This window comes from Somniosus microcephalus, chromosome 11 (genome assembly GCF_052327205.1).
Source record: "Somniosus microcephalus isolate GS21.2 chromosome 11, FLI_Smic_1.0, whole genome shotgun sequence".
Lineage (NCBI taxonomy): Eukaryota > Metazoa > Chordata > Chondrichthyes > Squaliformes > Somniosidae > Somniosus > Somniosus microcephalus.
Window position 1 is genome coordinate 96,062,833 of NC_140997.1, and position 13,649 is coordinate 96,076,481.

The 13,649-nt window shown below is 41.0% G+C and overlaps 1 protein-coding gene across 2 annotated transcripts in view; it reads right to left on the bottom strand.

Annotated features, from left to right (window-relative positions):
* Positions 1-4,646: 4,646 nt before the first annotated feature.
* Positions 4,647-13,649, bottom strand: part of baiap2l1a (BAR/IMD domain containing adaptor protein 2 like 1a) — a 166,684-nt gene continuing 157,681 nt past the window's right edge. For both annotated transcript variants that reach the window (XM_086001132.1, XM_086001131.1), the window contains 2 exons: positions 12,843-12,883; positions 4,647-11,372 (listed from right to left, as the gene is read on the bottom strand). In XM_086001132.1, the coding sequence (XP_085857258.1) occupies positions 11,300-11,372; positions 12,843-12,883 (114 nt within the window). In that variant the 3' untranslated portion in view covers positions 4,647-11,299. The remainder of the gene's footprint in view (positions 11,373-12,842; positions 12,884-13,649) is intronic.

The following is a 13,649-nucleotide window of genomic DNA, read 5'->3' on the forward strand; positions in this document are numbered from 1 at the left end:
AATCTCTCCTCATACCTGGGATGGCAGGAATGACGTATCAGCCTGGTGAATCTTCTCTGAACTCCTTCCATGGCAAGAATATCCTTCCTCGGATAAGGCGACCAAAACTGCACACAAGATGTGGTCTCACCAAGGCTCTGTACAACTGCAGCAAGACATCCTTGTTCCTGTACTCAAACCCTCTCGCTATGAAGGCCAACATACCATTTGCCGCCTTAACCGCCTGCTGCACCTGCATGCTTACCTTCAGCGACTGGTGCACAAGGATACCCAGGTCTCATTGCACTTCCCCTTCTCCCAATCTATTGCCATTCAGATAATAATCTGCCTTCCTGTTTTTGACACCAAAGTGGATAACCTCACATTTATCCATGGTGTGGAGATGCCGGAGTTGGACTGGGGTGGACAAATGTAAGAAGTCACACAACACCAGGTTATAGTGCAACAGCTTTATTTGAAATCACAAGCTTTCGGAGCGCTGCTCCTTCTTCAGGTGAAGTGGAGAAATGCATAAAGACACTGACTATATAGTCAGAGAATCATGTCAGATGTTTATAGGTAACCTTTATCTCTCTGCCGAGGTGCGATAAATGGCAGTTGGAAAGGTTACCTGTAAACATCTGACATGATTCTCTGACTATATAGTCAGTGTCTTTATGCATTTCTCCACTTCACCTGAAGAAGGAGCAGCGCTCCGAAAGCTTGTGATTTCAAATAAAGCTGTTGGACTATAACCTGGTGTTGTGTGACTTCTTACATTTATCCACATTATATTGCATCTGCTATGCTTCTGCCCAATCTGTCCAAATCATCCTGGCGTTTCTTGGCATCCTCCTCACAGCACACACACCCACCCAGCTTTGTCGTCTGCAAATTTGGAGATATTACATCTAGTTCCCTTGGCTAGATCATTAATATATATTGTGAATAACTGGGGTCCAATGACCGATCCCTGCGGTACCCCAGTCACTGCCTGCCACTTGGAAAAAGACCCGTTTATTCCAACTCTTTGCTTTCTATCTGCCAACCAGTTCTCTATCCAAGTCACTACCTTGCCCCAAATCCCATGTGCCTTAACTTTACACGCTAATCTCTTATGTGGGACCTTTCAGAAGGCTTTCGATAAGTCCACATCCACTGGTTCTCCCTTATCTATTTTACTAGTTACATCCTCAAAAAATTCCAGTAGATTAGTCAAGCACGATTTACCCTTTGTAAATCCATGTTGGCTTTGTCCGATCCTGTCCCTGTTTTCCAAGTGCTCTGCTATTACATCTTTTATAATGGACTCTAGCATTTTCCCCACTACCGATGTCAGGCTTACCGGTCTGTAATTCCCCGTTTTCTCTCTACCACCTTTTTTGAAGTGGGGTAACATTAGCTACCCTCCAATCCATGGGTACTGTTCCAGATTCCATTGAATTTTGGAAGATGACCAGCAATGCATCTACTATTTCTAGGGCCACTTCCTTAAGTACCCTTGGATGTAGATTATCAGGCCCTGGGGATTTATCAGCCTTCAATCCCATCAATTTCCTTAACACCATTTCCCTACAAATACTGATTTCTTTCAGTTCCAAAGATGTGCGGGTTAGGTTGATTGGCTATGATAAATTAACCCTTAGTGTTAGGGGGATTAAAATATATGGGGTTACGGGGATAGGGTGGGATATGTGTCGGTGCAGGCTCGATGGGCCGAAATGGCCTCTATCTGCACTGTGGGGTTTCTGTGTGTGTGATTCATCAGACCCTATGTTCCCTAACATCTCTGGGAAGTTATTTGTGTCCTCCTTTGTGAAGACAGAACCAAAATATATATTTAATTGGTCTGCCATTTTTTTGTTCCCCATTATAAATTCCCCTGATTCTGACTGCAAGGGACATATGCTGGACTTCACCAATCTTTTTCTCTTCACATCTATAAAAGCTTTTAGTGTCAGGTTTTATGTTCCCTGCAAGCTTACTCATTCTATTTTCCCCTTAATTAATCCCTTTGTGCTCCTTTGTTGAATCCTAAACTGCTCCCAATCCTCAGGTTTACTGCTTTTTCTGGCCATTTTATATGTCCTCTCCTTGGATCTTATGCTATCCCTAATTTCCCTCGTTAGCCACGGTTGAGTCACCTTTTTTGTTTTTATGCCAAACTGGGATGAACAAATTCTGTAGTCCATCCATGCGGTCTTTGAATGTTTGCCATTGCCTATCCACCGTCAACCCTTTGAGTGACATTCCCCAATCAATCCTACCCAACACACGCCTCAGACCATCGTAGTTTCCTTTATTTGAATTCAGGACCCTAGTCTCGAGTCAACAACTTCATTCTCCATCTTAATGAAGAATTCTATCATATGATCGCTCTGACCCAAGGGGCCTCGTACAACAAGATTGTTAATTAATCCTTTCTTGTTACATAATACCCAGTCTAAGATGGCCTGATCTCTGGTTGGTTCCTCGACATATTGGTCCAGGAAACCATCCCGTAAACACTCCAGGAATTCCTCCTCCACAATCTTGTTACTAATTTGGTTAGCCCAATTTATATGTAGATTAAAGTCACCCATGATGACTGCTGTGCCCTTATTGCACGCTTCTCTAATTTCCCTTTTAATGCCATCCCCGACCGCCGCCTTACTGTTTGGAGGTCTATATACCACTCCCACTAATGTTTTCTGCCCCTTGGTATTTCAGTTCTACCCATACAGATTCCACATCAGAGCTAATATCTCCTTCCTTACAATTGTGTTAATCCCTTATTTAACCAGCAATGCTACCCCACCTCCCTTTTTGCCTATCTTTCTTGAATATTTACTACAGCTAGGGGGCAAGGCTACATACTTGGAAATGTGTGAAACTGTACACCTGTTATTCACTTGCGTTTCCAGCTGTTTTACTAGGAATTCCCTGCTGTGAAGATCTGATCTCAAAAAAGACAAGGCTGAGTTTTTCTGCTTCCATCCCACAGGTGTGGATTAGAGCTGGTTTCTGGAGTCTGAGTTGAGAATCAAGAATTTAATGCAAACTGATTCTTTAACACTGCCCTTCTAATGACAGTCCAAATTAGAGTCCATAAGTTTGAAAAAGGATGGATTTCTCCTCCCAAGGAGTTTGGAAGAGACTCTCAAAGCATTTAATGCTGGCTCAATAATACCTTTTTAAAATAGAGCTGGATGACTATCTTATTTGGAACAGGATTGAGGGTGATGATAAATACAGATAGGAGTAATCAAATACTGTGTGGAACATGGATGGGTTTTAAGCTGCTAGGATCAGAGAAATGTCATGCCTGCAGGAGCAAGCGATGATTGATTTGTAAGGCAGGATGCAAGATTACATATGATAGCAAAATACTGTGGATGCTGGAAATCTGAAATAACACAAAATGCTGGAAAAACTCAGGCCAGGTAACAGCCGTGGAGAGAGAAAGTCAACGTTTCGGGTCGAAACCCTTCTACAGAACATTGCTCTCCAGCAACCTTTGCTAGAGAGCAATGAGTGGGACCATTAGGCAGTTTTAATTCTCCATAACCCACATCTAACTCATTACAAATCCCAAGCCTCTATCGGATCTTTCTTGTCTGTGTGGTTCATGTGTTCCTCCAATTCTGTCCTCTTGCACATCCTGAATTTAATTGCTCCCTCCACCATTGGCAGCTGTGCCTTCAGCTGCCTAGCTCTGAAATTCCCTCCCTAAACCCCTCCATCTTTTAAGACTCTCCTTAAAACCTCTGACCAAGCTCTATGGCTGTCAACATAGTAAACATTCCAAGGTGCCTTAACAAAAGTTAAGGGTGCTGTATAAATAAATATAAGTTAAGCTTGCTGGTCCATATCACAAGCTGTGTGAGAGAGAGAGATGTATGGATTGAGCTCTTTCTCCAATTCAGCATAAGTGCAAGGGGCTGTATAACAGTGTCTGCTACTGTACAGCAATCCCAGAAATGTCCCAGATACTGCAAAGTGGGGCATATATATTTATCACTCAAGTCTACATACTGCTGACCCTGCTGTTTGATAAGATAGTCTTTTGTAATTGAGTGCTCTAAATTTAATTGTGTCCCAGTTGGAACTTTGGCTAAAAGAGAAATTTCATGGATTTTAAAATATAGGAAATAAGAATTTGGAATGGGACTTGCATGCTACATCAAGCCAAAGTAGACCAATTACCCTCTGCACAGATGTGAATTATGCCTAACCTGGACGAGTTGGAGTTTAGATCCACTAGCAATTGTTCCCCCTTGTTTCTTCAGAGATTAGCAGCTCAGTTATTGGCCAGTTCCCTTTTAGGGCACATAGGTGGGCCAGCATAAAGTGCTTTACTTTTCATTTATTCTATGCTGTACCTGATCTGGGTGTGCTGGGAGCAGCCAGTGTGAAACATGGAAGAATTCCATTTCCCCACAGATATAGTTAGTACACAGAACAAAAAAAAAATCCCCTTTTAAATAAAAGTTGGACATTTAGCCAGTACATTTGCATCGTCATTTTACTTTACTTATTGCAAACAGAAATTATCAGCTCAGGTGTTAAGTACATAAAACAAATTATAAACATCAATTCTCTGAATGGAAGCCATGGAGGAAAATAAGTTTACTCCACTCATAGGGCGAATTCCAACTTGTCCTGAAAGCACTAAATACAGAAATACACACGTTTAAAATGGTTTTATTTAAAATAAAAACTGAAGTTTGTATGATACAGATTATTGCACTTTAGAAGACCTTGACTACATTTACAGTACATTCTTCAGCTTTAGGCCACATTAACCTATACAAATTAGGCAATAACCTTGTAGTATCATAATCTATAACCCTTTTTAATGAGTGCTTCCCCAATGAGAAAATAAGATTTTAGATCAAATCAATAGTGCTTGAAATTTTCTCTCCCTACCATGACAGAAATAAATTTAGGCTGGCAGAATTGTCTTCAGGCATTTCTTGCATAAATACAGCCTTCTAAAGGAAGATTGATCGATGATCACTCCATGAAATAGGCAATGCCATCATGGAAGGAAGGGAGAAAAAGGTGAGTCATCTAGCTTTTCTCAACTAAAAACATACTAGTGTAATTAGCTAATCACAGCATCGGCAATGGCAGTCACGGAGACATGTCCTACAGTAAAAGTAGCTTGCAATTGGCAACAAAGGACTATATACTCTATTTTTTGGTTCTAAATCAGTATCTCCTCCACCAAACATCAAAAATACAATATTTTTTTAAAAAGGTATCACTTTTGCTTCCATTAGATCACTGGCATTCTGTAAATCGGGGTCAGTTTCAATGTAACCCGCCCGCTGGGAAACTGATGGAATTGGGGGCAACACTGGTTTTACACCCCTGCCCAATTTTACACTCTAAGTGAATGGAGTGTAATACTGCGCAGGGTGTAAAACCGGCATTCCACCCGATCCCGGGGGTTTCCCGTCCAGCGATTTAGATTAAAATTGCTCCCCCGTCATTTCTAGTTATCTGACTTGTACTGATCAAAACTTCTCCTTCTTGAAGCTCTCTCAGAAAAACTGTTAATTACAAATCTCTGTCTTACATTTTTGTTCCAGAGGTAGTGTTCAGTTCAGATAATTGATATATATTTGGAAAATGCAAACATCTAGTGGCAGTAAGCAACTAACTGTTGAGAAACTACTTCGTTTCGTGCTTCAGAACCAGGAATTCTCTGGCTTCCTGCAAGTAGTCTGGCTGGTGGTGTTACAAAAGATTTCTGGTGATAAATACACCTATACTATACACTCCTTTCCTTAAGCACTTAAGTCTACATGTACATTCAGGGCCTCACAAATATTCATAGATGCACAAAACAGGTGTAATTTAAGGTTGTGATAACATTTTAAAAGTTTTAGCTTAGTGACCATCTGTGCAACTCGTTATGCAGTTATCAAAGGAAACTCGTTTTGCATGTTTACACATGTATGATACAAGGAGAATTTATTATATATATATATATGCGCGCATTATATATTCAGTTGGGTCTCAAAATGAGAGGTTAGACTGAGTAACATTTCCTAGATTTACCTTCAACCCGTATAATCTGTCTAAACAAACATGTCTTGTGTACTTGGCAGAGCTAGGATTAGTTTTCATGCCAACCGAAAAACTAGCAGAAATTAAAAGTAGGCCACTGTAGTCCCCCTCCCCCATTACTGACATCCATTGTGAGCTTGTAAAATTCCAAGTACTAAACCTTTTGAGTATACTTGTGTTGTTTCAGGCTATGCAGGGTTGCTTAATGTCCTGTTTTAAGCAGGCTTTCTGACACCACATCTGGTTTGTAAAACAGAAGTAGGTGTTTTCCACTATTTTACAAGCTAGATGCACTAGTTACTGAGATTACCAGGGTTTTCAACAAACTTGTGTTAACAGCTGTACCTGGAGCCATTCAGAGCAAGGACAGGACAGCGGTTTATAATGGTCTATTAAAATCTGTATTATAGTAGTCCTCGTAGATTGCTTTAGCTTCCAACACCAGTTTTGTCCTGTTAGTGCAGTAGTTATAGATGTTACACGTCCCCATCGCTAAAGTGGACTCCCAGCCAGTGGGCCAGAAACTGAATCTGAGCCTCAATCATCTTCAATAAGCACAATTCAATGTCAATGACCAGTGCATCTCATTGTTCCTAATGGGTATTTGGGACTGGGGGAACACAAGGGATAATTGCAGACTTTACACTGACCCCCTGTACTATTTGGTGACCAGTCCAGTGAAAACATGCATGTGAGTGGCTTAATCACTTTTCTTTCTCTTGATGGTGGATTGCTACGAATATCTCAGCCACTGGTGAAAACAAGAGCGAGCTTGCATGCATTTAGCATCTTTCACATCCTCAGGTCACCAAAAGTAATTAATTGGCTGTAAAATGCTTTTGGAAGTGTAGTCACTGTTGTTTTGTAGACAAACTAAGCAGCCAATTTGTACACAGCGAAGTCCCGCAAACAGCAATGAGATAATGATCAGTTAATCTATTTTAGATGGTGTTGGTAAATCCCAAACAGACACTAGTGGAACTGCTGCCGTGGGATTCCTGTGATATGAAGTACAAGAAACTCAGGAACTTTTCATGTCATGTTAAAAAATATATATAAATTATATGATTAACCACAGAATGACACTAGGTACAGAGCTGCTTTTAAGTGCCACACACCAAGCAACTGTGGAGCAGAATTACTGAAACACTGGGCTCCTTGTGACCCAAAAATTGAAGCCCTTTAGATTAACACAGTTACTAAAAACATTTTTGGGGCTTGACAAAATACTGCTCGAAAAATTTAGAAATATATACATCAGCTAAACGTGCCTGGAATTACTTGCATAAATTTCCATAGTGGCGGTCACACATTTGTATTTTGCAAAGCTCTAGCAAAATTGAGCTCTATGTAAAAATTTGAGGAGAAATTTCTTCACTCAGAGTGGTGAACCTGTGGAATTCTCTATCACAGAAGGCTGTGGAGGCTAAGTCACTGAATATATTTAAGAAGGAGATAGATTTCTAGACACAAAAGGCATCAAGGGGTATGGGGAGAGAGTGGGAATATGGTATTGAGTTAGAGGATCAGCCATGATCATATTGAATGGCGGAGTAGGCTTGAATGACCGACTCCTGCTCCTATTTTTCTAAGTTTCTAAAAAAATGATCTTTAAATCACAGAACTCAAAGTTTTTCAGCTGTTTCCAACCAGAATCAGCTCAAACAGTTCAAACGGCTTCATTAAATTTTTGCTGAGTATTTAAAATATCTCTAGGTTTATAATGCTGTTTCACTGACACTGCAATGTTGTCACTAGAATGTCAGTAAAATAGGACAGATATGTAAAGTTTTGACAACTATGCCCACTTGAACTGTGAAACACCTAGCAGTACAAATACAAATCTTGTCTTCCCAAACATTGTATCAGGAGAGTACTTTTAGCTGTGTAATACCAGGAAAATACTGGTACTTACAGTCCTGTCAAGGGTGTTGGTAGTGGATTAAGAGGCAGCACACAAGTATATTGTTCAACATTAAACCATATTGCTTAATTGAGACCCTTGCTATAGAATATTAGCAATACACTAAATAAGTTGTCTCATGACAACACACAGCATTGTATACATTTTATACATATTTTGCTGGATAAAGAGATGGGTAACTGAATTATTATTGCTGTCCCTGTCATGGAGAAACTCTTCTCTCTCTCAAGCTCCTCACCGAAGGGATAAAATTGAATTCCAGCATTGTCTCTATTATTATAGAGCTAAGGATTTAGAAAATAAGCTTCATCCCTTCATTTTAATCACATTTTGAGCATTAAGCAAACACGTTGGTTCTTCATCTGCATCACTTCCAGCTCGCTGGGGGTAGTGCTACATTTTACAGTATTCTATAAATTGCAGTCAAGAGGCAGAACAGAGACCAGAGACAGATTGATACTCTGCAGCTCTTTAAGAGAACAGTTCACAGATGGATATGGCAGGTTGACTCTGCTCCTGACAATCGTCAAGCAATAATACCTGGGTTTGTTGTGGAAGCAAAAAGTACACACAAGCAGTGGTGTGGGCCAGACATAAAAGTAGGGGGAAGGAATGCAAAGTGGCAACAGTACACTCGCTGAAAAGCATCAACTGCAATCTGCCCATCCAAATGTCAGACTCAAAATGGAGCCAGGTCTCTTTCCTGCGTCCGAGTTTAACCTTTGGGTCAGATGCTTCAAGTAGAAATAGGTACATTTGAAGGCGAGGGGGGCCGTTACACTTGACGTTCGGTCACATTGGAGCAACAATCAACAAAACAAACAGAACACTGATTTGGTTAAAAGGTCAGCTGAGTATAAGTCAGAGGAGGCTGTACTGGAACCGACTGTGCTCTGATCAGACCTCATCTTGAGTATGGTGCCCAGTTTGGTCTCCAAGGCCCAAAGGATGCATTCAAACTCCAGGGGGAGGTGCAGAGAGTAGCCATAAGGCTCATTTTTAACATCAGCAGACTAATTTATGGAGGAAGACTAGAACAACTGGGACTTCAGCCCTGAAAGAACCCGACGGAGAGGGGGCCTTACAGAAGTATGAACGATGTTAAAAAGTATAGAAAAGGTAAATCCGAAACACTACTGCAAGGTAACGCACAACAGTAAGAGAAGGGAGCATAGGCTCAAACTGACAAAAGGCAAATTTAAGGCTGATTTGCCACAGAGTAATCAACACTTGGAATAGACGTCTAGGTAGGGAAGTGGAGGTGAAAATTTTAGAATCCTTTAAGAACCAATTGGATGCAGTTTTTCTTTCTGGACCAATGAACTAAGATGGGGCAAATAGCCTTCCCCATCTTATTTACCTTGCAAAGTTTATTGTGCACCTTAGGAGTTTGAATTTACAGATACACATCTCACCTTTTCCACTTGTGCATTTCTCATCCTTAGCAAGCCACTGGTTAAAGTCACACTTAGATGTTCTATTTCAATTGCTCCATATTTCACAGTAGTTGCATTTTGGCCCTAACAAACAGTTTTGAGTGTGTTCTTTGTCCCATTTCCTTTGCACCTCTAAGGAGGGATGGATGTACTGTCAGCAACCAGTTACATTTTAGATAGCATACCTATTGTAACCACTAAGGCAAATCACTCCAATGAGTAACAGAAATGGAAGTAGCAAATACCTACAATATTTTTGAGGGGAAAAAAAACATTGACTTCCGTACTTCTCCCACTCCATGCAGAGGTGAACATAACCTCCATACCTTTAAATTGAGTGTATCAACTCCAGCAAAGGTACAGAGAATGTAATTTAATACACAAATTGACAGTAATTGTTTAATCTCTGAAGTGTTGCAGTGGATTGAAATGCTGTTTCTTTGCCTCTGGTCAGACTTTCTTTTTGGGATCTTGTAGTTTGTTACATGGATTTTATCCGACTATGATTGGGAAATGCTGCAAGTGTACAAATTAAAAGCACAAAACACACATGCATGTACAAACATTACTTTAAAAGATGGAGATCATCTCAATGGCACTTTTTATAAATAAGAAAAAATGCACAGTACTAACCCATTAAGTATGCTGATTTTTCTTCAGATCAATAAAGCTTTGGCTGATGCATTTAAAATGCACCTCAAATGGATCTGACCCAGCATTTAGGTTTTAGGAAATACTATCTAGTTGGGCTACTGTAGGTGAAGCACTGCTGCAGGGTGTGCATGTACTTACAGCAGAGATAGAAAGAAAAGGCTGCAAATCAGAAATGGAACAGAAAATATTGGAAATACACAGCAGGCCCATCAGCATCTGTAAAGAGAAAAAGGTGGGTTAATGTTTCGGGTGTGGATCAGTCAGTTTTGACTGGGGTTCTATATCCAAAATGTTAACTTCAGTCAAAACGGACAATGATCCATACCCAAAACATTAACCCACCTTTTTCTCTTTACATATGCTGATGGACCTGCCAACACTTTCTTTTTTATTTTGCACATATATATTCATAATTGCTTAAATTTAAATGGGAGGGGGAAAGTCTCTTAAGAATTTTAGATTTTATGAGTGAAAATGAGTTGATGATGCTCCCATCTCCTTTAAAATGACTCCAGTTAGGTATAAATAAAAGGGTTGGGAGCAAGGGAGATAGGGTGCAAAGGGCAGGAAAGAAAGGTTTTAAAAAAAAAGAAAATCACATACATCCCTGAGAGAAGAACTCAATGACATATCTATGGCTTACATTGCTGACGCCAAAACAAAATATGTCCTAGCCTATCACTAGTTTCAAATGCACATGCCAATGAGCTTGAGGCTTGTTGCAGCATGATCAGCATCAGTCATAGCCTCCATCCTTGTAACAAGCAATCTTTAGATACCTCCTCAGCAAATGAAACAATACATTTTACAGGGTTTTTTAAAAACTTTTTTTTTGGCTAGATATTAAACATCAAAGTAATAAATTTCTGCTTAAATTATAGTGCACAAGCCGGGATATAAGAATGTCTGCGCATCAGAATTTTGGAAGGCAACAGCACTTTCAAACAGTGAAAGTGTCCTAACAAAAATTTTCTTTCCCCCTTAAAAGATTAGTAACAAGATCCGCTGTAAACACTGCACTCTTTCACCAGCAAGATCTTCTGTCCCACCATCATCTTTATAAAATAGGAGCATTTTTGCAGCAATTAATTTGAACAATAGCATAAATAACTGACATTAATTGGATAATAAGCTGTAGAGACAGCAGTTTGTGCAGAAGGCATGATTGCTTATATAACATTAATTTAGAATGGCATCTGTTGGTTTCCATGTCACGACTGATACAAGAGCTACATTTATAACTCGTGCACTAAATAACTGGTGCCGATCTGTCATCTGTTATTGTTGGTCGGAGTTTTACTGTAGCAAAAGGATTTCCTCCACTGAAACAGGAAAGAGAACAAAGTATGACATAGTACTGACATAACTACAGCAATATTTCTCTACAACCACCAAGGAAGCTTTCCTGCAAATAAACATCTTGCAGTTTTTTTTCCACAGAACGTACACCATGTGTTTGGGGCCCGAATATAAAATGGTGCATGTTATATGTAAAAATCACAAATATTTTTGCAAAAGTTTTTGCATACATTTTGGGGGAATTTTAACCTAAAAAAATGGGTGTGTTGGGGTCATGTGAGAGGTTAAAGTGTTAGAAATTTGAATCCCGACTACAACCCACCTCCAACCCACTTCCAGTTTTAACGGAGATGGGGTTGGGGGCAGCCAACCCGCTGCCAGGAGGCGGTTCGTCTATTTAAATATTATAATGAGGCTGGAAGCCTCTGCTTTAACCTCCATTTTGAACTTAACTTTAGCTGGTAAGGTTTTACAGGTCTCACGAAACCCACCAGCTAATGCAAGGATCCAGGAGGTACGCGCCTTTACTCTTACCTCCTGAATCCAGCATCACTGCCTAACCCAACCCAGTGCTGGTCCAGCCCCCGATTTTCACCCGACTCCCACCCCCCTGGTGCTCCTCTGGCCCGATACACACACCCGACCTCCCACCCCTGCTGGTCCCGGCCCCCGAAACTAAGTGACCAACCACCCAACCCCCCCCCCCCCCCCAAATCTTCATCTGACTCCCCCCTCCCCCCCAATCTTCACCTAACTACCCCCCTCCCCCCCACCCCACTCCTCCAGCCACTCCCCAGCCAATCCCTCCCTCCCTCCTCTCTGCGGCCTAGTGCCACAGGTCTACTCACCCGGAGCCAGCCAGCCCCTCAATCTGGCTGACTGCGGGTGGGAAACAGAGGTTTCCCATGCAAATCAGGCCCTGCCGTTAAATTCAGCAAGGCCTGCGGGAAACCCGCTCTTCCGGGTTTCCTGACCGCTTCGGAGCCCCACCTTCCCCATTAAAATTCAGCCCAGTGCACCTGGGTTTCAGGACTATTTTGGTATATATGTATCCGATCTTTGGCACTTATCTTTGTGCAGACTAAGGGAATTATAGCCTTGAAACAGGATTTCAATGGAAAGCTTAAAGTTTTGTATCTCATGTCATACTGCAATCTTCTTGCTTTGTAGATTTATTCTATTTATGGAAATTAAAAACTTAAGGGGAAGGAAAGTTTGGATGGGGGGATAGTTTCAAAGTATTAAACTCACTATAGCGAAAAAAATATATAACAATGCTCTTTAAAAAATCCCATCAATTTTTGTCACCTCCATAGAGATCTGCCACACAGGCTTCCTTTCTGCTCTGTGACATCACGGATAGGGAGGTGCTCAAGTGTCTTGAGTGCAGTTCCAATGAGCAATGTGGACACTGGCTTCAGACCAGGGCGACAGCAAGGTGTTGAGCGTGCACCAATAAGAACATTTTAAAGTCATGGCAACATATCTCTTACCTGAGGAAAGGTGGTTTCATGATGCCATTCACCTCCGAACTCTGTAAAAGAAGCAAATGGAAGTTTGACTGCGCATCAGAGAATAAAGGGAAGATGGTTTAAAAAAGTTAACTGCATGCATCGAGTTTACACTCCATGGCATTGGTACTGGTAGGTTGTTGCTGCTGTACCTATAAAGACATAAAGAAAGAACTTGCACTTATATAGCGCATTTCACAACCTCAGGACATCCCAAAACGCTTTACAGCCAATGAAGTACTTTTTTAAAATTAAATGTTGACAACACACAAACCATATTGAGAATCTACAGCTGTTACTGCTTTCCAAGTGACAGTATTAACTATTCAGAGGAAAAATTAACTCTGTGAAATTTAAATAGAATACTTAGCTTTCCTACTAGCCATGTGGATAAATTAACTGTCTAATGTGGTACAGAGCAGGAAGGCCCCTGGTTTGTGCTGATCTCAGTCAGGGTAGAAAAAGGAGTGCTACAAGTTGTCCTTGGGGCCTTTTGAGTTAGGTAGGAGTGTACAAAAGAATTTCAGTAGAACTCCCACTCCTCATCACTATTCAGTGACCCTTGCTGGAAAGTCTGCATCTGGATAGTAAGACCGTATCCCCGAGTCCAAAAGTCTGCCAACATTCTCCGTCTAGACACACATGAAGAATAGCCACCTGGATGATGTACCAGAGGGCTGCCAAACCTTTTGGAAATATATTTCAGTATGTTTCAGGAGGAGAGACAATATGGCGGGAGATGGGGGTGGGGGGGCAGAGGTGGTGGGAAATAGGGAAGAACAGGTCAAC